Raw genomic sequence first — 25,790 nt, 5'->3', positions numbered from 1 at the left:
CGAAGTTCTTTCTGTTGCTCTCTAGTGAAATCGGAAAACTACTGTATATGTATTTGTGTTGTATACTCAATCTAATTATGTTTAAATTCTGAGGTTTGCCAAGTTTTATTTACTCGTGTAAAAATATTTTTTTTTTTTTTGCATATAACAAAATATCTTTTCATAATTTGGTATTGTATTGTGAACAAATTATAAATATTTTCGCATATGGAGCACTGTTTTAATTGTAAATTTATTGAAAATTGTCTTTCAAAAACCCCCACATATCGAAAAAATTGGTGGTGCAATTGCGTTGGACAACACAAACACATCAACAATGTCAGCAGGTTCCTCGAATTCTCAAGATTCATTCCCCGCTCCGGGAGCAGCCGCGAATGCATCGATTGACGGCTATCCAGGCTATCCGGGCGGCTATCCCGGCACGACTGGCCCACAACCCGACTACGGTGCTGGCGGTGGCCAAATGCAACGGCCACCCTCACAAACCAACGCACAAACTCCACATGCAGGTAATTAAAAAAACATTAAAAAAACATTAAAAAAAAATTAAAAAAAAAATGCATTTCACTTAGGCGCACTTAATTCTTTGTATAAAATCTTATTTTTAACATTTATGTAAATTTTCCAACCCGGTTGTTTTCAAAATATGTAATGAATTTTTCCATAAATCGTTTTTTTTTATGAAAACAATACTAAAAAAAAATATTATTTTCAAACATTCGTAACTAACATTTCACATTTACTAATTTACTAACACTGGATAAAAGCGGCGGGCGTCCAAATTCCAAATTCCAAATTGTTAATTCGTTTTCAATTCACTAACAACAACAAAGCACTCTAAATTTCTTATCAATCTGTTTCTTAAACATTTTTCAACAACAAATTTTAAATTAATTAAAATTAAATTTTTTCTTTTATTTTTAATTCTTATTTTGCAATCTCGATTCACTTACCTTCTCATCACCAACCATCATCATCATCTCACCAAAACCACAACCACCACCATCACTACCACCAAAAAAAAAAACATCATATATATTTTTTTTTAAATACCATCAACAAAACCAACAACAAATCAATAAAATATAATAAACAACCATCGTGCGTGGTAATGAAAAACAAACAAACAAAAACAAAAAAATTAATATACTGCTAATAATATGAATCATCAACAATTCATCCCGCATCACGCATCCCATAGGCAATACTCAAACAGCAGCAGCTGGTGATAATATTAGTGTGAGCAATCCTTTTGACGATCCGGTTGTGGGTGGCGGTGGTAGTGGCAATAGTAGCGTCAGCAACGCACCACCGCCACCACGTGCCTCCCCTTATCAACAGGGCGCTGGCAATTCATACACGCCGGTGTCTAGAACGCCAGGTATTAATTTTTTTATTATTTTAATTTTTCGTGTAGTTTTGGTTTTACTTTATTTTATGTTTTGCAATGTCCTTTTGTTGGGAAAAAACGCCTCCTACACATCTCATTTTGCACAATTTGACTTCTATATTTATTTTCTTTCTTTTATGTTGTGTATATGCAATAATCTATTATTTATGTACTTAAATCTGTGTTTGTATGCTTATTTTCTTTATTTCTTACTTAACTGTTTACGTACGAAATATGTGAGATAAATTATGTATTGTTGTATCCACATCGAAACAAATCCGTGAATTTTTGGCAAAACAACCGAAATCCGCTAAGCACTTTTTACCTCCCCTCCAACACAAATCGCTGGCTTTTAATTCATATAAATAACTTAACAATTCTTTCCAATAATGGATTACAATAAAAACCAAGGTTTATTGATCCTAACGCGAAAACTGCTTAAGTCAAATAAGTTGTTTTGCCACAAGTCAACAAAATTATAGTACATAACGTCGGTTCGCTTGTATTTTTTTAGAGTTGTTTGACGTTTATTTGCCTAAAGAAATCCCATACCGTAAATCAGCTGTTAAGGATGGGAGATCAGCTGTTTAAGAAAAAAAATTAAAGAGTACATTTTTGGTTATTAAAATTTGAGCGCAAAAGTTTTTTAGCAACCAGCTTAACAAAATAAAAATATAAATTAGCTGTTACCAAGAGCAAATCAGCTCTCAGGAAAAGCAAATCAGCTGTTTAAGAAAAAAAAGTAAAGAGTACATTTTTGGTTATTAAAATTTGCTATTTTTAAAGCAGCAAATAAAAATATAAATCAGCTATTAACAAATCAATCAGCTTTTAAGAATAAAAGAATAAATCAACTGTCAGCTCATTTGCTAAGCTGTTTGAGAAGCAAATTGAAAAGCGCGTTTTTGGTTATTCAAATTTGAGTTTTTTTAGTAGATCAGCTTATTAAAATAAAAATATACATCAGCTTTTAAAACAGCAAATCAGCAGTTTAAGAAATGAATTGAAATGCATATTTTTGGTTACTAAAATTTGAGCTCGAAAAATTAGAGGTCTACTAAACCAGGTTAAGTAAAATAATAATATAAATCAGCTGTTAAAAAAAGAAATTCAGCTGTTAAAAAAGAAAATCAGCGGTTTAAGAATCAAATTAAAAAGCACTGTTTTGGTCATTAAAATTTGAGCGCAAAAGTTTTTTTTAGCAACCAGCTTAACAAAATAAAAATATAAATCAACTATTAGGAATAACAAATCAGCTTTTAAGAATAGCAAATCAGCTGTAAAAACAGTAAATCAGCTGTTTGAGAAACAAACTAAAAAAAACATTTTTGGTCAATAAAATTTGAGCGCAAAATTTTGCGGTCTGGTCCACACATCAAATAAAAAATCAAATCAATTTCAAAATCAATTATCAAAATAAAAATATAAATCAGCTGTTACTAATAGCAAATCAGTTGTCAGGAATAGCAAATCAGCTGTTTAAGAAATAAATTAAAAAGCTCATTTTTGGTCATTAAAATTTGAGCACAAAAGTTTTTTGGTAAATGAGCTTAAGCAAAATATAGATTTAAATCAATTTAAACAAATTAAAAAATAAAATTTTCGGTAATTAAAATTTGCGCATAAAAGTTTTCTGTTGTGGACCAGCTTATCAAAATAAAGATATTACGGAGAAAAAAGTAGGCTAAGCGGCAGGTAAATGCCGCTTTTTATACACAGTCTGTTACATAAGAGCGTGGCCACTGTTAAATAATAACAATTGATTTTCGAAAATTCGCAAATTGATTGATAATTTGGTCGTCAATACTCAATGCAAATACCTCAGGAGCAAGTCCAATCTCCTGCATTGTCAATTATGGCCTGGCACCGTCGGGGCATACTTTCCACTAGTTTTTCTGCATATTCTACCGGAAAAGACCTCCAAATTTTCCGAATTTGTCGAGAAAGTTGATCTAAATTACATGTCCAGGTGTGTTTGATGCTCGGAAATGCCCAGAAGAAGGATTAATCAGAAAAAATTACGTTGCTCCAATCGCGGTCCAAGGTTTCTTTCGCCCATTCCACTTATTTTTCAACGTGTTTTGCACTCAATATTGGTTTTTCCGAAGTACTGCGATATTTCGGTTTATTGGCAAGCAAGTGCCTGCGAATCGTTCCGTAAGATATGTCAACACCTTTTGCTTTCAATTTCACAGCAGCTCCACGTAAAGTCAAAGTTGGATCTTTCGAGAACAATGCGAGAATCTTTTTTCGTCTTTTTTTGAGACTTTGCTTGCACTTCCGCAATCAGGAAAATCATCACGTTACCAACCTTTTTATAGCGCGTTATCCACTTGCTAACGAACTGCTTCGACTTTCCTATATATTTCGCAGCAGCAGTTTGCGGTAATTTGGGTCCTTTTTCATGCGAACATTGAAAATTGTGCGAGAGGCGTAAACAGCACTAATTTCGAAAAACGACTCAATTGAAGACTAAATTTACAAAAAGCATGAAGGACTGAGGGGCCCTCTATGTCATAGAAAATGGAACAGGGCGCTCTGATTTTTTATTTACGTGTAACAATGACCACTCTCTTATGTAACAGACTGTACTCAGTGATCAATTAGCAAAAATCATTTACCAATAATCATTTAGAAAAAAATACTAATCCTCCCCACGTAAGGGCTGAGAAAATATGAAATTTTAACTGCACGGCATATGTTTTTCGATAAACGAAACACAGAATGAAAAGTATTGAGTTGGCAAGAAACTAATTTCTGGTTTTTGATGTGAAATGTAACAAAATTTCAATACAATTTTATACAAAACATAATAAATTATTTAGCAAGTAGCGCCACCGCTGCCGAGTGAGAGTACTCGTGAATAAAATCGACTTTCTACAATAATAGCCGCCGCTTCCCAGAAAACAAAGGTAAACATTTGCATTTCTCCTACAAAAACGCTGCTCATAAATAAAAAATTGGCTACCGTACGGAAGCGGAAGTAAACTGTTAGCTAACTTCATTTGTAAAACCATGTTAAGGCGCGTACTCCCAAGGATGTGTGCTTCAATGAAAAGATCCTCTTGAATTACATATATTGGGCGTCAAATCGTAGTACAATTTCAAAGAAATATAAGAGCTCAAGATTGGCCATGTGACTATTTTCTTTTCCAATATAAAAAAATATATGTATATATATATGTATATATAATTGGCGCGTACACCCTTTTTGGGTGTTTGGCCGAGCTTCTCCTCCTATTTGTGGCGTGCGTCTTAAGGTTGTTCTCAAATGGAGGGACCTACAGTTTTAAACCGAGTACGAACGGCAGATATTTTTTTATGAGGAGCTTTTTCATGGCAGAAATACACTCGGAGGTTTGCCATTGCCTGCAGAGGGGCCACCGCTATTAGAAAAAACTTTTTCTTTTCATTTTGGTGTTTCACCGAGATTCGTTCTCTCTGAATTCCGAATGGTAGTTAGGCACCAACCCATTCGGCTACGGCGGCCGAAAACGGGAATATTAGGTACTGCAATTTGGATCTAGAGCTGAAGCGACAGCCCTTAGTCAGATATAAATACGAATTGTTCCGGTAACGCAGTTCCAACTGTCGTGGGAACGTTGCACGTTTAGTCCTGACAGCCGGTTATATGATAGGCTCCATAAAAGTGGACTTGAAATTTGGTGTGAGAACAGAACTAAGTGAGATGAAAATAGTATATAATGTGCGGATCATCATCATCATCATTCCTTTGTCTTCGTTGTGGAGCATAGAGCCAAAGTAAAATTTTTCCATTTTGTGCGATTCCCGGATACATTTTTCACTTGCTGCCAGGTCATTGTTTTGTCCACGGCTTTGTATTCCTCTTCGATGCAGCGTCGCCAAGAACCCCTAGATCTGCCTCTTCTGCGCTGTGCTTGGGGGGTGCCAGTCCAGCGCTTGTCTGCTGATTTCAGTGCTACCTTTCCGTAGGGTATGGCCAAGCAATTGGTTTTTGATGGCATCGTCGATGAAATTGGGTGTTTGATATTCAATTGTCTGGCCACCAGATACGTAGAATGCGTCTCAAGCAGCGGATGTACAGATAAGTGTCCATAGAGGCGTAAGGAAAAGATTTCAGAGGTGTAGCCAATATCAGACCGTTAACCCAAAAATCAGCTGATTGGCTGACGTCATATGGGTCATTACAGAGGCTTGAGGTTGTGTTGCTAACATACGAAAAAAATCAATACAGTCTCCGCTCCTCCTTTGTTGCTGTCTGACCAACGACTGATTGGAAGAGTGTGCGAAAACGTGTGAAATGAGCGGGCAGAATTCTGCTGCCGAGTATCTGATGGCGTGGCGGCCAAAGCTACTCTCACAATTTTGTTTTGCACCATAGCGGATGGCCGAACTTAGTAACCCATCATCCTTGTGGTATCTATTGTGGACGTGGTATCAAAGTTAAATGTGATGCGACTGATGTCTTCAAAATTATGACTCACTAAAATATCATATTTTTGGCTTCTACTTTTCGCTAATGAATGGTAAATTTGAAACGGTAAATGTAAATTTGACTGCAATTCAAAGTAAAAGCTGTTTGTGTTGAGTGAATCTTCTTCGATCTCTGCAGTACACCAATTTAATACGTCATAAGACATTTCAGTGATTTTCCAATTCCAAGCTCGTATGATTACATCCGATCCGACTCAATTCATTTGGCATAGCCGTATTAGTTTTGCGGGGATACCAAATTCAAGCAACGCGGCATATAGGCAACTCCTTTCCGAACTGCCGAACGCAGCTTTAAAATCGACAAAAATATGGTGTATGTCGTTACTCCTTCCAATGGGTCTTGTCCAACGCTTGGCGTATTATGAATATCTGATCGATTGTGGATTTTCCAGGTCTAAAGCCACGCCGCTGATTAGGTCCAATTAGTTGGTTGATGGTGGGCTTCAGCCTTTCACACAATACGCTCTCTAGGGCCTTATACGCATTATTTAAAAGACTAATCTCGCGGTAGTTGACACAAATTAGCTGTATCACCCTTCTACTGGTTTGGGCAGAGTGCACTTAAACTCCAATCGGCTGACATGCTTTTATCCGACCACTTTTTACATGGACCGCTTCCATGCATGCACCTTACCAGCTCCTCGCCGCCATGTTTGAATAGCTCAGCCGGCATTCCGTCCGCTCCCGCGGCTTTGTTGTTCTTTACGCGCGTTAAAGCTAATCTCTCCTCGTCGTGGTCGCGTTACCCGAAGACAGTCATGTCGTCAACGATTGGGCTATCGGGGATCTTCACATTATTTGTGACATGCGCAGTTGTCCAATTTAGCAGGTTTGAGAAGTTTTGCTTTCATAATTCAAGCCCGCTCTGAATATCAGTGAACAGATCGCCGCTTTTGTTTTTACAGGAAATCGCCACGGACTTTCTGGTCGATTTTTTTTGCGTTTTTCTAGTTGCTCAACATCTTAAGCTCCTCGCTCGCACGCACGTATTTCGGTCGCTTGTTTCTTCATTCTGATAATACGTCGCTCTTCTTTTTTCAGCTCCAGCTTCCGGTTCCCGCAATTATCACCATAAAATTTTTATATCTCTTTATGAGCCTCAGCAGCTTACTTGTCTTTATGGAAATAAACTTTTTTAATATTCCTACTGAAGTAAGTTGCTGGAGAGAAATTCTAATGCAGACAGAATCTTTTTAAAGCAAAAAAACCGAAATTACTTTATTGCCAACTCTGATCACTTTCTGTATTACTCGAAAGTGTTTCCAAACTTTAATTAAAAAATTTAAGCTTAATGTAAAGTCGACTTGAAGGATGTTTCTCAATTTGTAGTTGATGTTATTTCTAAAGTGGGCTATTCCGGTACAAATCACTAATTCAAGTACACCAAAAATTCATAGTAAACTAGAATCCACTAACAATTTTTTTAAATTAACGTTTTATATGCAATAAGTACGCAGTTATCTTCATTATAGCCTTCGCCATTTTAGAATTAAGGTAATGGATGAAATTTAATAATTAACAAACATTTTTCATTTTAGCCTATTAAAAAATCACACAAAGTATTCAGCAAAATCTACTACAAACACTACTTTAATTGGTCTCATATTTTCTGCCACACAATTTACTATATTTTCTCTTCCTCTCTGTCCTACGTCCAGCTATCATTTACGTTTATGTTACTGCAATATTTGATTTATCACTTACAAGTTCCGTATTTCTCGTTTTTTTCGTAGGTTCTCCATATCCAGGACAACCGGGTGCCTACGGTCAATATGGTTCAAGCGATCAATACAATGCAACTGGGCCGCCCGGCCAATTTGGCCAAAGTCAGGGACCTCAATTTCCGCCACAGAATCGAAATATGTACCCTCCTTATGGGCCAGAGGGGGAAGCGTGAGTGCTATTTTCTCTACTTCTCCATACATTGCTAAATAGTAGTCCATTTGTTGTTAACTACTTATCCGAACAGTTATTACAAAAGTATTGTTTTCTAACACTTTGTCCAGCATTTAAACTGGCTACTGATATTTGAAGTATTTTTGATTGTCTCGTGAAACTCACATTTATTTAATTCCCATTTAGTCCTCCACCTGGTGCAAATCAATATGGCCCTTATGGTAATCGTTCGTACAGTCAACCGCCACCAGGTAGCTCTCAAACACCCACACCGCCTGGTTCGGCTGTAGCTGGCACAGCTGGCCCACCTACTGGTGGTCCGGCAGCTCCAGGCGGCGGCTATCCGCCCGGTGCTCCAACACAACAGGATTATTACAGACCGCCTGATCAGGTTGGTTTTTGCACGCATTTACGTTTGTTCGCTATTCGCTAACTCCTCTGTTAATTTCATATTTAGACTCCTCAACCAAGACGGCATCCAGATTTTGTGAAAGACTCTCAACCCTATCCAGCGTATAATACTAGGCCACAAATGTATGGTAAGTATTCGAGCTACACTTCGCATCGTCTCATCGCATATTCGTAATTAATTTTGTCTGCATTTTAAATAGGTGGTTGGAGTAGTTCTAATCAGTTCCGTGGGCAGTATCCTTCTGCACCAACCCCACAAGCTTGGGGCAGCGCACCGCCACGAACAGCCGCACCACCAGGCAGTGGTCCACTTGGACCACCCAATCAGCAAGCATCGGCCGCCGTGCAATGGGAACAGCATCGCTATGCGCCCCAACAGCCTCCACCGCCACCGCAACAGCAGCCACCATACCAACAGCAAAGTCAACAACAGCAGCCACCACCGCCGCCACAGTGGGCGCAAATGGCTGGCGCTGTTCAACCTCCACCACAGCCGGGTACACCTGGCTCAGCGTTACGGCCGACAGGCGGTAGTCAACAGCAAACGCCACAGCAACGCCCCGGTATGCCTCCGCCACCCGCCCAGCAACAACCCGTTGGCCCGACGTCCAATCAAACCATGACAAAACCACCATTTGTGATGCCAGCGCCACCACAAGTCAGTAGTGCAGGTACGCCTGCATGCGGCCCGCCGCCATCTGTAGCGCCACCTAGCACGGTCAGTGCATTGCCGCCTGTCATGGGCGCACCAGTGACCGGTGCACCTAAGCCACCCGTTTCTGTAGTGAGCGCTGTACCACAATTGGGCTCACCTGGCATGCCGCAGGTTCCAACGCAACAGCAGCCACCACAACCACAACCGCAACAATCATTTCCAACTCCTCCAGGCGCGCAGCTGGTTAAAAAGGAAATAGTTTTCCCGTCGGACAGCGTTGAAGCCACTACACCAGTGCTGTATAGGCGCAAGCGACTGACAAAGGCCGACGTTTGCCCTGTGGATCCATGGCGCATATTTATGGCAATGCGCTCGGGGCTATTGACTGAGTGCACCTGGGCGTTAGACGTGCTAAACGTGTTGCTTTTCGACGACACAACGGTGCAGTACTTTGGACTGGCACATTTGCCGGGCCTTTTGACGTTACTTTTGGAGCACTTCCAAAAGAATCTCGCCGAAATGTTCCACGATTGTGACATGGATGTTGACCAGCGCAGTGGTGGTCGGAGTATGCGCTCCGTGCAAAACTACAACCGCAAACGACACTATCTGGGAGTTAGTGACACCGCCGAGTACAACAACGATTACGACAAATTCAAGACCTCGAAAATGCCACTAGCCGAGGATGATGACGAAGATGAAGGAATCGACTTGGGTCAGATCCGCGTGCCACCCAACCCTGAGGAGCGGATCACACTGCTCAGCCACACGCCCAACTATACGATGATGTCACGCAAGGGCTTGCCGGTTCGTTTGCAGTCAGCAGAGGATGATATTTTCATAACGAACAGACAGAAGGAGTGGGATTCGGAAGTGGAGCCCATATATGAGCAGGCAACGGGGACTGAAACTACAGCATGGAGTTGGACGTATGGTTTTGCGGACCGAAACGCGCAGGACGGCATAATCGACGTTTTCAAATCGGAGATCATAAACATTCCATTTGCGCGTTACATACGCGGCAGCAGCGAAAAAAGTCGTAATAGGGCGGAAGCAACAAAGCCGTCGGCGAAAAGTAGCGCTGTTAGTGCAGAAGATGGGAAAGGCGTTGTAGACTGCGAAACAAGCAACAAGATTCTGACAAATGAGCCGACGGAAGACGGCTGTACTGAGGATAGTAAACTTCAGCATACGTTTAACAAAAAGCGGCGATTATTTAATAATAGTAACAGTAATAGTTCCAGCAGCAAGCATAGCGTAGGCGGCTGTGAAGCGAGTGGTGCCAAAAAGTCAAAATTGCAGGACGACGAGGCAGCATTTGCGCAACCGGGTCTTAAAAAGGAACTTGCAGACGCTTTGTCTGCAGAGAATGCTTCAGTCGCCACCGATAGCGACTGCCGTGAGGTGGATATGGAAATCGAGCTGCTACCCCAACAACGTCTAGCCAATGGCGGTAGTGGTAGTATACTGAAAAACTTCGACCCAATGTCGACGGTGCGCGATGCAGCTCACGTGTTGCAGCGACGCCGCGGCTCCACCGTCGAGGAAGAGTGTTATACACGCGACGAAGCCAGTCTGTACCTAGTTAGTGAGTGTCAAGATGCGCTAGCGCGTCGATGTATCTGCCTATCGAACATATTTCGCAACTTGACGTTCGTGCCGGGCAACGAAACGCTGCTAGCCAAGTCGCGCCGGTTTCTCGCCATACTTGGTCGCCTGCTATTGCTCAACCACGAACACTTGCAGCGCACACCCAAAACGCGTAATTACGATCGCGAGGAGGACACTGATTTCTCGGACTCATGCAGCTCACTGCAGGGAGAGCGCGAATGGTGGTGGGACTACCTGGTTCATATACGAGAAAATATGCTCGTCGCTTTGGCGAACATTGCTGGTCATCTGGAATTGTCACGCTACGATGAGCTTATCGCACGGCCACTCATCGACGGTCTCCTACATTGGGCTGTTTGTCCAAGCGCACATGGCCAAGATCCCTTTCCGTCTTGTGGTCCCAACTCTTCGCTTTCGCCACAGCGGCTAGCGTTGGAGGCTCTCTGCAAACTGTGCGTGACAGATGCTAATGTCGATCTCGTTATAGCGACACCACCGCATTCGCGGCTCGAAAAGCTGTGCGCGGTTTTAACGCGCCATCTGTGTCGCAACGAAGATCAGGTGTTACGCGAGTTCTCCGTCAACCTGTTGCATTACTTAGCCGCAGCGGATAGTGCCATGGCACGCACCGTGGCACTCCAATCGCCCTGCATCTCCTACTTGGTGGCTTTCATTGAACAGGCCGAACAAACGGCTTTGGGTGTAGCCAACCAGCACGGAATCAATTATCTGCGCGAAAATCCGGATTCAATGGGCACAAGTTTGGACATGTTGCGGCGCGCTGCCGGCACGCTATTACACCTGGCCAAGCATCCAGACAATCGCTCGCTTTTCATGCATCAAGAGCAACGCCTGCTCGGCTTGGTGATGTCCAACATACTCGACCAGCAGGTAGCTTTGATTATATCGCGTGTTTTGTTCCAAGTTTCGCGTGGCACCGGAGTAGGTGGGGCGTCTTCGATGGCATCGTTGGAATATCGTTTTCAGCAACGACAGGCAGAGGACAAAAACGTTGCTGCCGAGAGGCATTTTAGTACTGGTGCTATCAGTGGTGTGGACGTGAAAGCTGAAGTTAAAGTGGAAACTGTGTGTTCAGTATCAGCAACCGCCGCCACAGCTACGGCCATACCATCAATGGCTACGTCAGTAGCGGCAGGACACATAACACGCACGCTCGCGAGTGATATTAAAAGAGAAGAGCTGCCAGAGCACGCAACCGATGACACCAGCGGCATTAACGCGAACTGCAACAGCAGCGCCAACAACCACAACATCATTGAAAATAGTAGCGATCCTGCGCCAATACACAAGCTGCCCTTGTCTGCAGCCGCAGCGGCAGTGATGAACAAATCCCAAAACGCCTGCGCCACCGTCGATGACAACAGCAACAGCAGCAATGCACTGGCGCCTGCCGCTGCTTTACTCAACGACGTCAGCAATAGCAGCACGAACAGCAACAGTTGCGGCACAGTGAGCAGCAACAGTAATAGTAATAGTATCAGCAGCGGCAACAACAACACCAGCAGCAATATGCACATTAAGAATGCGATAGAAAACGCCAATGTGAATGCGCTGAACGCGGTGGCACCTACGCTGACCAATAGCGAGGCAAGTCACATGCAAGCAACGCTGCTGAGTAGCAACGGCAGTGGTAAAAATGTGATAAGCGCAACAATGCCTACTATTAACGCTGTGCCACTTACCAATGCCAGCAACAACAACGGTAATGGCGCCGACAACAGAAACAGCGCGCCGCCATCGACAGTGATGCCAGGCGCGACGACACAATCGTCGCCACCACCACCACCTACCGCAGCAGTAGCTGCGCAAACCACGGCCGCAGCACCCCCAGCCACCACAACAGCAGCAGTTGCGTAGTACACAACCATGTTGCCGACGTTAGCAGCAGTGCCGGCAGTGACAATGCAACAGCAACACGCAGACTTATCGCTAGAGCCACAGCAGCAGCAACAGGAACATGTTCACATGCACGAACAACAGCAGCTTGGCATGGAGCATCACCATCTTCACCACCAGCAGCCGCAGCATCACCACTATGCACAGCTGGAAGCGCATTACCAACAGCAACCACCACCGCCGCAGCCACACTACCATGTGCCGCCATTCCATTACCATTGGAGCAAGCAGCAGCCGCCGCTACAGTCGCCAACACATCCTCAACCACATCAGCCGGAAGATGCACACTAAGCGCCACTATAAGCGTACATTGTAAATTATTCGTATAGAGCACAGCAGCAGCGAAGCTAGGGAACTGATTGCAGCAAGAAAGTAAAATAACATAAAATAAAACAAAACATTGTATAACGAACGCAGGAGGCGAACAGAAGGAACGACTTTTGCGAACATAAACGAGACAAGAGTACAGTTAAATGCAGAAGTGATGCAGGTGCGACAGGGACGTTGGATGAACAACAGCCATCTGCTCCGCCATTCTCCACCCATATGTAGACATACAAGCGTAGAGAAGATACAACATAAATTAAATGTATAGCGGTGATCAACATTTTAGCATTAGTAATATGAGTAGTAGTTAGGGGGCGTAAAAAAAGTATGCCTAACTTTTTTCTATTTTCTTTTTGTATCTTATTTTTAATTTTTTTGATGCTCTAAGATACTTATAATTTCTTACCTATACTGGGATATAGAGTTAGGAAAAAGTTAAACAAAGATACATCAGACAAACATGTGACAGAACTGTTCAGAAATGGGCATAACAAACGCCAGCACAAATCAACGCGATGCGAAAGTATAAGGCGGAAAAGGGATATGTAAAACGTGAAGCAAGAAATTCTCTATATTTAGCTTTACTTCAAAGAAATTCAAAAGGTGTTTGGAGAATAATGAGAATTACATAGTGATAAGTGCTCACATGTAGGGAATTAAACAGTTCAAACACGCCAGGTTGGAGAGAGGTAGCAAAGGGATCGATAAAATTCATAAATAAAAATAAGTTTACCTTTTTTAAATTGCCGTTTAGAAATTTTTTTGGCTTTACTTTTCTTGAAAATTCCCTTTATTCAGTTTGCCTCTTTATAAATGCCATTTAATTTCTCGCTTTTTAAAAAATTTCCCTCCTTTTAATAATTTCCCTTTTAAATTTCCCTCTTTTAAAAAAACTTCTTTTATAATAAATTTCCCTTTTAATTTTCCTGCTTTTTAAAAATTTCCCTTTTTCGTTCTTTTTAGAAATTGACCTCTTTCTAAAAATTTCTCATTTAAATTTCCATCTTTAAAAAAATTCCTTTTAAAAATTTCCCTCTTTTCAAAAATTTCTTTAATTTTGAAAGTTTTCCTTTTCCAAATTAACCTTGTTTTTTTGCTTCAAAGCTACCAAACTCCATCGACACCACAGGTGATGCAAATTATTACGTTGCGCTGCAAAAATTTCCGTCTTTTTAAAAATTTCCCTTTAACATTTCCATCTGTAAAAAATTCCTTTTAGAAATTTACCTTTTCAAAAATTTCCCTGTTTTCAAAAATTTCCCTCTTTTTGAAATTTTCCTCTTTTCAAAAATTTCCCTCTTTTCAAAAATTTCCCTTTTCCAAATTAACCCTTTTATTTTTGCTTCAAAGCTACCAAAGTCCATCGACACCACAGGTGATGCAAATTATTGCGTTGTGCTGTATGCTGTAATTTGGTATTCTAGTGAAGTGATGTGTTAATTGTGGAATAGGTAGAGTGTAAGAATTGCGGTAGAAAAGGAAATTTTAAAGGAAAACACAAGCACGAATGAGTACGAACAAATATTCAATACGAGCCAAGAAAACACATGAAATCGTTTGGTCCATTTGAAATAATACAATTTTTCAGCTGGTATTAACCCTAAATTCAAATAATCAATTGCACTTAATAATTTCTTAGTATTTTAGTATTCGTTAGTCGATTCCGCATACAATGCCCATTAATTTTTTTATTTTTATTATTTTTTTTTTGTGTGATTCGAAATCGATTTTTCCGTTATTATTTGTATGTGGTGTTAGTGTCGTTTTTTTTTCCAAACCATAAACATCAATTCATGTAAATATGTTGTATTCCATAAAGTAAAGTTTTAATAGTAGTAAATTATTTAAATGTAGCCAAATGGCTAACTATAGCGAATAGAGTGCACCCCCGAAATTGATAGGGACTATTGAATTTTTTTGCTTTGTTTTGTTTTTTTTTCTCAGCTTAAGTTTGCCCAATTCTTTTTTCGCCAAGTACGCATGCAGTAGACACTATTTAATAGGCGCGTAGACCGTGACGAAATACAATAATAAAAGCAACAAATTAAAAAACAAACAAAGATTATGCAAAAATCATAAGAAAATAAAACTTCATGGCACTGCACTTCCTCTTTATTGATAACTAATGCAACTTAACGAATTCATTTAAAAAATATTTAATGATGCTAATATAAATATGTATTTCGTAAAATAATATTACAAAAAAAAAACACAAAAAAAAAAATTATGAGAAATTTATATATGTATATGTACGCATTGAAAACAAGCTAAAAAACTCCACAAACAAAAACAAAATGTGCATGTAAATGAATAATAAAAAATAATAAACACAAAAGAAATTCAGAAAAATAAAAAGCAAAAGGCAGAAAGCAGAAAGCAAAAGTAAAAATACTGAAAACGTCAAACAGTGTTGAGCAAGCGAGCAGCTTAAAAAATGCTGAAAAAGCAGAAGATTAAAAAGGAATATTAAGTAAATTTATATACTTTTGTTTAGTTTGTAACTTATTAAATTATATACTAATTATAAATTAAACTATGAACATAAACTATTGAATAAGTACGTGTGTAATGTAACGCATGATAAACGAGGAAGGAGAGGGGAAAATAACAAAAACAAAAAAACCATAGCAAACTATGCATAGTTGATTAGTACACACAGAAGGAGCCGAAGCCGAAGCTGAAGCCGAAGCAGAAGAAGAAAACACAAACTTCTGCATTAAATTAAAAATGATTAATTATTAATTATAACTATAAAATACTTTTAAACAAAATCAACTAAACATAATAAATGAATGCTAAATATGTATACAAGTAATGTTTGTAGCTGTACATTTATATTGCTTACAACTGATATAAATAAAACTAATATTAAATATTAACTGCAACTGCAACTACAACAAAATAGATTAGGGTGAGAAGCGAACGCAAGCACAATAAGGTCGGCGCGGTGTTCATGGCTTAGTGCGAAGATCTGCAAAAGAAGCGAAAGCGTAAAATTGGCAAGTGTGGCCGATGTTGGATTACTTAAACTATAATGGCTGATTGTTGTGTGTGTGTGTGTGTACATACATCAGCAATGGGACGTTGGCAATATTGGGCGCAACGTAACGTTTTTGGCCAAGTCTGGTCATATCCCACTGTTTGGTGTGGTGGCTTTGCAGGGGAATGATAAGGCGCCGCGATTTTTTGTTTTTATTTTACTTTTCTGGGCAGGGCGAGTCTACGGCTTGATTAATACAAACTTATTTAGGCTAATTTGAAGTGCTGATTGTGTGCGCCCGGTCGGAAAACAAAAGGCTTAACACGTTTCACTAAATATAATATGTAATTTTGATGCTGTGTAGAAAAACTGACGGTGGCATAGTAATATAAGAGATACTTGTGTACATACAACGGAGTCGGAGTAAATAAATAATTCAAAAGCGAGCTGTTTATTAAATGAATAGAAGAATAAAGAATTGGCAGGATAGATATGAGAATAAGCAAAAGCAGCTAAGCGTAAACTGCAAAAAAGTGCATATATGTTTTTGATGTGTGCGTTGAAAGCATGAAATGAAATGAAAAAAAAAAAAATATATATAATAATAATAAAAAGTAAAAGTAAAACTAAAACATAATATTAAAAAATACAAAAATAACAACAGAATAACGATTAATTTACTAAATTATAATAAAAGCATGAATGTGTTAGCGTTAGTCGAGGCATGACGACTGCATCGGTCGTACTGAGTCGCTGTCATTGTGTTAGTACTACATAGATCCATACATACACACACACATATGTATTTACAAACAAACAAACAAACATGGTAATTCATGTAAAAATGCAAAATAAACAAAAAAATACTAATTAAAATTGAAAACAAACAAAAAATTAAAATAAAAATAAAAAAAAACAAACAAACTCACCTTAGATTTGCTGCTTACGCATGACGCATGCGCGTGTTTGTTGCTTGCTGCACAAATGCGTGATTATACATACATAGTACATAAAATATATGCTTAAATACTACATATATATAAATTAATGATAAACTAAACTTAATATATACATACATACATATTTACTATTAATAAATGCAGAAAAATAAAAGTAAAAAAAAAAAAAACAGAAAACAGAAAAACAAAACTAGTAAAACAAAAAGCTGTAAATGTAATGATTTTTTGTCAATTTTTTTTTAAACCAATTTCATAATTTTTAAGTTCTAATTTGTACATGCCTAGTTGTAATAACATATTACTATACATACATACACATATATGTATATGTACATACTTATGTGCATGTAATCAGATGTAATACATAATACAATTAATTGATTGAATGCGAAATACAAATTACAAAAACAAAAAAAAAAACGACACAAAATACTTATAATGACAATGGGTACTCTTGATTAATTATGAAACAAACTGAGCGTATTTAAATTGTAGCCTAGTGTAATGAAGTGTGTGTGTGTGTGGCTTACACACATGTATACGCCAACTACTACATGCATATATGTATACACATATTTCTACAGAAATCGAACAAAAAGTGAACTCGATAACTCTTTGTACGTGCACAACATACTTACACTCACATACATATTTACATGTATTTGTATGTATATAAATACAAAACACATTACGCGTGGCAGCGCGTTGTAACTTCACACACACATACATATATGGGTATGTGCATAAGCGGCGTAGTACATACAAATCAGCGCGCAGGGGAAGGCATTCTCCGGTATGCAAAAAGAAAGAAAGAACAAAAACCGTTTCAAACAAACAAACTAACGGATGCGCCTCCAAACCCCCTCAGAGAGAGAGAGTGGGAGAGAGAGAGAGAGTGAGAGACCAGTGCTGCGAGTAGGTTGTCTGTTTTTGTAAAAATTTTGTAAACTTCAAAAACTGGCTTCAATAATTTATTTGCCCACAACTTAGAACACAAAAACGTCACCTGTAGGCTTTATTCGCTTCTCGACCAAAAGCGTTCATGTGTTTTGCCAGAGTACTCGACTTGACAGCTTTTACAATTTCGAACTGCATACTCTTTGCAGCTCTAAAACGCAAACTTGACTTGGTGGCTTTCAAACCTTCGCACTGACTTTATGTTGAACCGCTCTTTGCACTTTCATTGTAGCGAAAGCTGAGAAGCGTTAAGTAGCTTATCACATAAACTTGGTTGAGTATTGGATTTTTTCCCCACACCAGCACATACTGTAAAATTAGTAACTGTAGTTTGTATATTTTCTGTAAATTATTAAAAAACAAAAATGTTTTATTAAGGTTTAGTGAAGAATTTTCATTCAGCTCTCACGACAGCACCGACTTGCTGCGCATGAGACAGCCTTTGATTGCCCCTTTTCCTCATTTGATTATTAGGGTAAAAGTGAAAGTCAGTTAAAATCAAATTTGCTGCTGCTGGGCTAGTTGCTGGAATTTTTTCATTTTTTTTTCGTTTTTTTTCGAAAGGCATATAAATGCAAGGATTGCATTGGAAATGTATTAAAAGTGTGAAAACCAATGCAAATAATAAATAAATGTACTAATTGATTATGAAATATTGATAAAATTGCGAAAATGATGTTGAATTGAATTTTGAATGAGTATAAGTACAGATTTATGTTTGCTTTATTTAAACAAAAAAAGAAAAAAAAAAGAAACACTAATTTATATAAATTGCTTAACTTTTAGCTGGTAATAATTATATTAGTTTTTGTATTATTATTATTATTAAAAATATTATTTTAATTTTCTAATTTTAAATAATGATTGTATGCATACAAAATAAAGAACATATTTTTTAAATGAAAACAATGCGCATAAACTGAGAAAACGTCTACATACATAATATTGTAGGTTTTAGGGGTTCAGAGCGCTCCCGGGCCTATTTATCAACTACTCTATTTGCCCTTAGTTTCCTTTACGAATTGCGGTAGGTGATGCTTTCGAAAAAAATTCACCAACAATTTCTTAGAATTTTTCATTTAATTAAAGATTTAATGAATCTTTATTATCCAATATAGAAAACTTGACACTTTTAACTTGGAGAAAGAGCGCCAAATAATCAGAATTATGGCCCGCTTAGAATTTTGAAAACAAAAAAACCTTTTCTCACATTCGAGGCATGGTATTATTACTGTGTTGTTGTAGCAGCATAAACATTTCCCACACATATACCGGGAGTGCTACTGAAGTGATAGTCCTTGGCCGGATAGAAATACGGGTCGTTCCGGTTACTTAGAACCAACCGGCGGCCGTGGGAAGGGGCATTTTTACGTAAACACTGTTGCATGAGTTTTTCAACAACCATCAGGCACTAATGGGCTGAATCACAGTCCTTCGTAAGTTCTTCTTCTTCAACACTCTTCATTGCATAAACTTTTAATCGCTATGTTTCAATGTTGAATTAAAGCCATAGATAATTTTTTTATGTAGGCCAATGTAATACAAATTTTAACGAATGTTGCTGAATTGACAGCAACTGGCAGGATTAACGTAAATCCGCGTGGTTTTAGTAACGTAAACTCGACTGGCGTGGAAACGGAATTACGCCAGTCAATAATGGAGATGCCACTTTGTACTTCATTGATCTGCCGAGTCCCATTCAATGATTGCAGAATTTGTTTGATTTCAAGTCGAAGTAAAGTCGAAAATAAAGCGCCCGTTATCCCTTTCAGCGGCAGTGATTTAAAATTTGAATCACGTATTTGTGTGACGCGGCTGTGTCAAAACCGCAAATCTGACTTTCTATCCCTTGCTTGGCATAATAATAACGGACGGGATATTATTTCATTTTATATTCATCTTAAAATCAAAAACATTTTTTGCCCCTTATGGTAAACATTTCATCAAATCTTTTTCGCTCACAAAATATATGAATGTGGCAATCAGGAACGAGTGGGCTTCCACAATTGCAAGCTTCAATGTGATATTGCAGATCTAATGCCATGATTTATTTAATTTCTTATTTTATTTCTTTTATGCTTTTCTTTAAATGCTTTTTTTATTATATACAATTATTTGTATATTTTAATTTGTTTTTAATTTTATTTGATTTATTTTTATTTTATTTGATATTTTTATTTGATTCTATTTTATTTTATTTATATAATATTATTATTATTATAGGTATTTATATTTATTTGTATTATTTGAATTCATGTTACTTTACTTTATTTCCCTTTATTTTGCTTTATATTTATTTTGTAATTTATCTCACCTCGTTTATTGTCAAATGCCATTATTTAACCTCCTTTTTTTGTTTTATTTTATTATTTTACATTTTTTTGAATCTATTTTTTACCTTTTATTTTACTCTATTTTTAATTACTACTTTATTTTATTTTATTTTACTTTATTAACTTATGTATATTTGTTTTATTGTCAGATGCCGTTGTTTAATCTTATTTAAAACTTTTACTTTAAAACTTTTTATTTAATTAATTAATAATAAATAAAAATAAATAAAATAAAAATATTAGTAAAATTAAAAAGAAATAAAAGAAGCTAAAATAATTTAATTTAAAAGAAATAAAAGAAGCTAAAATAATTTAATTTAAAAGAAATCAAATAAGCTAAAATAATTTTATTTCGTTTTTAATTTTACTAATATTTTTTTATGTTGTATTTTTTTAAATTAATTAATTAATTTTTTTCGCTTTTATTCTACTTTATTTTGCATTATTTGTTTATATATTTTTTTCATATTTAAGTTTTTTTGGATTTATCTTATTTCGTTTTATTGTCAAATGCCATATTTTAATTAAATTTTTTTATTTCAACTTATTTTAATTTGTTTTATTCTATTCTATTTAGTTTTTTGTAATATATTTCTTATTTTTCGAATTTTTTTATTAACTCTATTTTTTTTAATACTCCTATTTTATTTTGTATTATTTTTATTATTTTTTTAGTTTATTTTAATTTAATTTTTTTATGTTTTACTATTTTTTTAATTAATTAATTTTTTTTTTGAATAAATAAATTCTCTATTATTTTGCATAATTTTTTATATTATTTTATATTTAAGATTTCGGATTTATGTTATTTTGTTTTAAATGCCATATTTTTATCTAATTATTTTATTTTAGCTTATTTTATTTCTTTTTAAATTTTTTTTATTCTTTCATTTAGGTTTTTGTAATATAATTTTAGTTTTATGTATTTCTTTTTTAATTTTTTTACTCTGTTTTTTTAATACTTCTACTTTGTTTTGTATTTTTATTTTATTTTTTAGTTTATGTTAATTTAATTTTATTTTATGTTGTTTAATATTCACTTTTTTAATGTATTTTATTTCGTTTGATTGTCAAGCGCCGTTATTTTTTTTTTTATTTTATTCTATTCCGTTTTTAATATATTCCAATTTATTCCATTTTTCTTTTCTAATTTATTTTATTGTAAAATGCCGTTATTTTAATTTTTAGTTATTTTTTTATTTGGTTTTCTTTTTTTCAATCTTACTATTTTTTAATATATTTCAATTTATTCTATTTATCTTTTCTTATTTAGTTTTATTTTTTAATTTGGTTTTCTTTTTGCAATTTAATTTTTTTTAATATATTTTAATTTATTCTATTTATCTTTTCTAATTTATTTTATTCCATTTTATTGTAAAATGCCGTTATTTTAATTTTTATTTATTTATTTTCTTATTTTATTTTCTTTTTTTTCAATTTTATTATTTTTTAACGCATTTTAATTTATTCTATTTTCTTCATAACTACTTTTTTAATTTCTTTTATTTTATTTTATTGTCAAATGCTGTTCTTTTAATTAATCCTTTTATTTTAATACGTTTTTTCAATTTTATTTTTTTATTCCATTCTTGTTTTAGTGTTTTAATTTATTTTATTTTACTTTTTCAATTTATGTTGTTTCATTTTACTTTAATTAATTTTTTTTGTTTCATTTTACTGTCGAATGCCGTTATTTTAATTAATTTTTTTTTAATTTTTTTTGGATGATTAATTTTGCGCCACCTTGAACATCATTTCCATTTTAATTTAAGGTTTTTTTGCGAGCTAACCAGTTTTATACCTTACAAAAGAGGGATTGTTTTTTTTTATTGTAACAGCATAAATTCTCCTAATAATCGAAATGGTTTTGGGCGGTTATACACATCGCTCCTTTGCTGCAAAAGTATCAGAATCCAAAAAGAGAAACGTTTTTATGTATGTAAATATGCCGAAATTACCATCTGCTCTTTTTATGCTGTGTAAAAAATGCATGGCCATACCTACGCATAGATGAAAATGTGACTTCACTTTTACTTGTGAAGGCATGAAAACTTATGGAAAATTTGAATTAATTTTACTAAAATTTTGAATTTTTCGATTCGTGACATTCGTCTGGCAAACGAACGATATATCCGGGTCGTTGCCAATCTCGTCGTAAGGTTCTGCTTTATTCCTGTTTTGGGCAACCCATTCATACAATTATTTGCCTACCACGCCACGCACTTTTTCACTTGACACGAGTAAACACAAAAATATGCACAATCATGGTTGAGATCTCATTTATGTACGTACTTATGCATACATAAGTAGATGTTTCAACACAAAACAGGAAATATACTCGAAAAAATTGGTAAGACATTTTTCGTTGAGATTATTTTTATACATTTAAAAAAAAAAATACAAACGAAAACACTAATACTCGTACTATGGCATCATAGCCAGTGCTGCGTTTATGTACGACTATTTATCTGCAACACTTTTTGTTATAGAAATTATTGTATATAAAAAACAATAAATATTTTTTGTGCATAAGTAAAAAATATATTCCATATCCGATGAGGAGCTAATATATTTCAACGCAGAAAATGTAAATAAAAAACTGATAATACACATCGTGTAAGCATGGAAATTAGGAAAATGAATTATGTGTTAAAATATATTCAAATGTATGTGCGCTATGCGGTAATGTAATGTGCAAGCTTACAAATAATAAACAAAAATCGGCTTATATTTAATGTAAATTTGCAACCTATCTGACGGACACACATACAAATAGAATTCGTTCAACTCATTCGGGTTCAGGTTATGGGACTCGTTTCGTACTATTCGATGGCGACTCAAAGCTCGCAGCATAGAGTTTGGAATACTGAGAATATAACAGAGCGCGTTAAGGTAGTCACAAATGACTGCATTGAATTCAATGAAAGGGGGCATTCATATGTATATACACATATACACACATACATACATAGGGGAATAGGCATTTGCTGTGGATGTGCCTATGTGAGAGAAGCCACAGCCAAAAGTATACAAAGCAAAATAAATGGTGAATTGTGCATACGGAAAAACAACAATGCCTAGCAGGTACTTAATATAAGTGAAGTAATGTTTAAAAAATGATCGTTAAAACATGAAAATAATATTAATAATTAATAATTAATAAATAATAAATAATATGCAATAAATTAAACTTTATTATTTTTATTTATTTCCCTACAATTGCATATTGGTAGTTTGTAAATCTAAATATATGTCAAATGCAAATTATAAACTAAAAATTTTAAGTCAGAATATTTAAAGCAACAAAATATAGAAGAAAACAAGTATAACGAAAAAAATCAAATTTAAATGCAGTCATGAATTTTTAAAATCAGTAGAAAGCGTATTCAAAACCGTTGATTGTATGTACTTCTGTAATAAGCTTGAGCAAGGGACGTTGGAAGCGTCATTAACGAAATATGTAGGTACATACATACATACATACATATGTATACAAGTAGCACTAGCACATAGTATAAAATGTGTGCATGCGAGGCAGATAAAACATAAATACAAAAAAGCTAATTCAACGGAGAAATGAGGACTAAGTCAGAGTGCGACCGACGATTGTAGGTGTAGTTGTTAATGTTTTTAGTCATGTAAATGTATGTGTCAGTGAAAAATGCTAAACAAAAAAAAAAAAACAAAAAAAAAAAACAAATATATGAAAATCGCAATGATTAATAATGAAAACCAGCAAAACAAATTAATGAAAGCATAAAACTTGATGTATTACAGGAGAAGGATATGTATGCACACATACATACGTACATACACACACATATATATACAAACACACATATATATATATATATTAGCTGGTAACACTTAAAACCAAAAACAAAAATGGAAATAAAGATAATATTAATAATAGAAAGCATTCACATACGAAAATAAAAGAAACTAAAGCAAAACAAAAAACAAAAAAAAACACAAAAACAAAAAAAGGTGATTACAAAAATATAACCTTGAATGGGCAAGAAATATTAAGAATGCTTAAAAAATTAACGAAAAAAATACTAAACGATTATTTAAAATGCGTACATGCTAATAAGTGCAGGATATACAGACATAATTGAATGAATGAAAAAGTAAAATGAAAACCCTTAATAAATTTAATTATAAAAATTACAAGAAAAAATAACATTACAAAATAAAGTTGTTATTATTTATGACTGCCATAACAGAACGACTAACTTCCACTACTACCTTTGACTCACACGTTGGCAAGCAAGATGGAACTCTGAACAGTGGGGTAGATGGGCGGTAGATAGATTTAATACCCGATTTAAAAAAGTGGGTAGAAAGAAAGCACGGTGAAGTTAACTATTATTATTACCTCTGACAGTTTTTGTCCACACACGGGTCCTTTTGCAAGTATTTGTGGCGAATGGGTAAGGTGAACATTTTTTTTTATATCCTTGTTCACTCCGCTCGGGAGCATAGCGTCTCGACAAGACTCGACCGTTCCCACGGCAGTCGGTTCTACGTAACCGGAACGACCCGGCCAAGGACTGTCACTTCAGCAGCATTCCCAGTATATGTATGGGGATTGTTTATGCTGCTACAACAACAACAACAAGACTCTTCCATCGTACACAGTTCTGGGCTGTTGTTGCCCATTTGATGTCGGCATCTGCAAGTTCCCGCAACATCGACCTTCGCCAAGTGATCTTTAGCCGACCGCGACCTCTGCTTCCTTGCGGGTTCCAGTTCAGAACCATTCTCATAATGCTATCTGGTGGGTTTCGAAGCGGGTGACGTATCCATCGCCACCTTCTGCGTTTGATTTGCCATAGGATGGGCTCCTATGGTGACACTAGCAAATTGCATTTATGGAGATACTGAATACGATGATGCGTAGCACTCCTTCTTCAAATGCGAGAGGTGAACATAGAGAGAGCAGCTCTGCAACGAGCTATTGGTTTACCGGAATAAATTGTACACCGGAAGAAATAATCGAGCAAATGATGATAGGCGAAGAAAAATGGAATGCCGATATAAAGGGTTGTTAAATTTCAAGGGCCGATGTTGAATGTGAACAACACCTAAGCGTCAACGACTCCGCTGGACTTCTTTCTTTGAGGTGTACGTCGATAAGCCAGCAACAATTCAAGAGCTAAAGGATGAGATAATTCGGCACATTAACGGCATAGAATCCCAATTATGCCTCAGCGTCATCGAAAATTTGGACCATCGGAGGTGTGCCGCCGAGGCCGCGACGGCCATCTGGCCGATATTTTGTTCCATATGTAATTGAGTCAATATTATCATAATAAAGAGAAATGACAATAATTTTCTAAAAAATTGTATTTTATTTCAAATCCACACTGGCCCTTGCAACTTAACCACTTAACCACCCTTTAGTATCGAAAAAAAGGCGTGAAATGGAAACTTATTGTGAAGTGCATTAAGCAAATGTTTTTCAAAACAGGCGACTCTGGACGCAGGGTAGGTAAGTGAATGTGTCCTTCTTAGGACGACGTCTTGGACCTCTATCTCGAAGCAATACGGAAGCAGTCTCGGAGTTGAGGGGAAAACCCAAGAGAAGAAGAGAAATGCTGAAAAATTTTGATATAGATGTAAGAAAAGTTGCACTGTTGAACAAGTTTTTAATAATCAAAAGGACAAAATCTATGCTACTACTTCTAAGCCCGCAAAAAATGTTGTTCCAAGGGTCCAGTCTCCGTAATGAACGGTGGGGAGTGTCTTGTAAAGGTGTTACATGTCTTCATTTCTACGAAAAAGGAGTTAAGGGCGGGACAAAAGTGTACCAGGAGGATATCTTAGAAGGCATGGTGAAGCAGTTGAACAGTACTCTCTTCAACGAAGGACGTTG

At 36.3% G+C, this 25,790-nt stretch overlaps 2 protein-coding genes across 11 annotated transcripts in view; both read left to right on the top strand.

The window, feature by feature from the left end:
* LOC129235747 (trithorax group protein osa) overlaps positions 1-12,317 on the top strand; it is a 182,005-nt gene extending 169,688 nt beyond the window's left edge. For 6 of the 10 annotated variants that reach the window (XM_054869763.1, XM_054869761.1, XM_054869765.1 and 3 more), the window contains 6 exons: positions 324-509; positions 1,202-1,381; positions 7,600-7,759; positions 7,949-8,153; positions 8,220-8,301; positions 8,374-12,317. In XM_054869763.1, coding sequence (XP_054725738.1) covers positions 324-509; positions 1,202-1,381; positions 7,600-7,759; positions 7,949-8,153; positions 8,220-8,301; positions 8,374-12,317 — 4,757 coding nt within the window. The remainder of the gene's footprint in view (positions 1-323; positions 510-1,201; positions 1,382-7,599; positions 7,760-7,948; positions 8,154-8,219; positions 8,302-8,373) is intronic. The other 4 variants (XM_054869766.1, XM_054869764.1, XM_054869770.1 and 1 more) reach the window with 2 other exon arrangements.
* A 9-nt stretch (positions 12,318-12,326) lies between these two features.
* LOC129246006 (uncharacterized histidine-rich protein DDB_G0274557-like) lies at positions 12,327-12,647 on the top strand. The gene has a single exon (XM_054884531.1). It carries the CDS (start codon positions 12,327-12,329, stop codon positions 12,645-12,647), a length of 321 nt encoding a protein of 106 aa, XP_054740506.1.
* The last annotated feature ends 13,143 nt before the right edge of the window (positions 12,648-25,790 follow it).

Source organism: Anastrepha obliqua, chromosome 1, assembly GCF_027943255.1.
Source record: "Anastrepha obliqua isolate idAnaObli1 chromosome 1, idAnaObli1_1.0, whole genome shotgun sequence".
Classification (NCBI taxonomy): domain Eukaryota; kingdom Metazoa; phylum Arthropoda; class Insecta; order Diptera; family Tephritidae; genus Anastrepha; species Anastrepha obliqua.
Note: the sequence above shows the minus strand (reverse complement) of the source record. Positions and strands in the feature narration are given on the sequence as shown.

Excerpts from the sequence above, each read along its gene's own strand:
- LOC129246006 (XM_054884531.1), top strand. The coding sequence starts at position 12,327 with ATGTTGCCGACGTTAGCAGCAGTGCCGGCAGTGACAATGCAACAGCAA.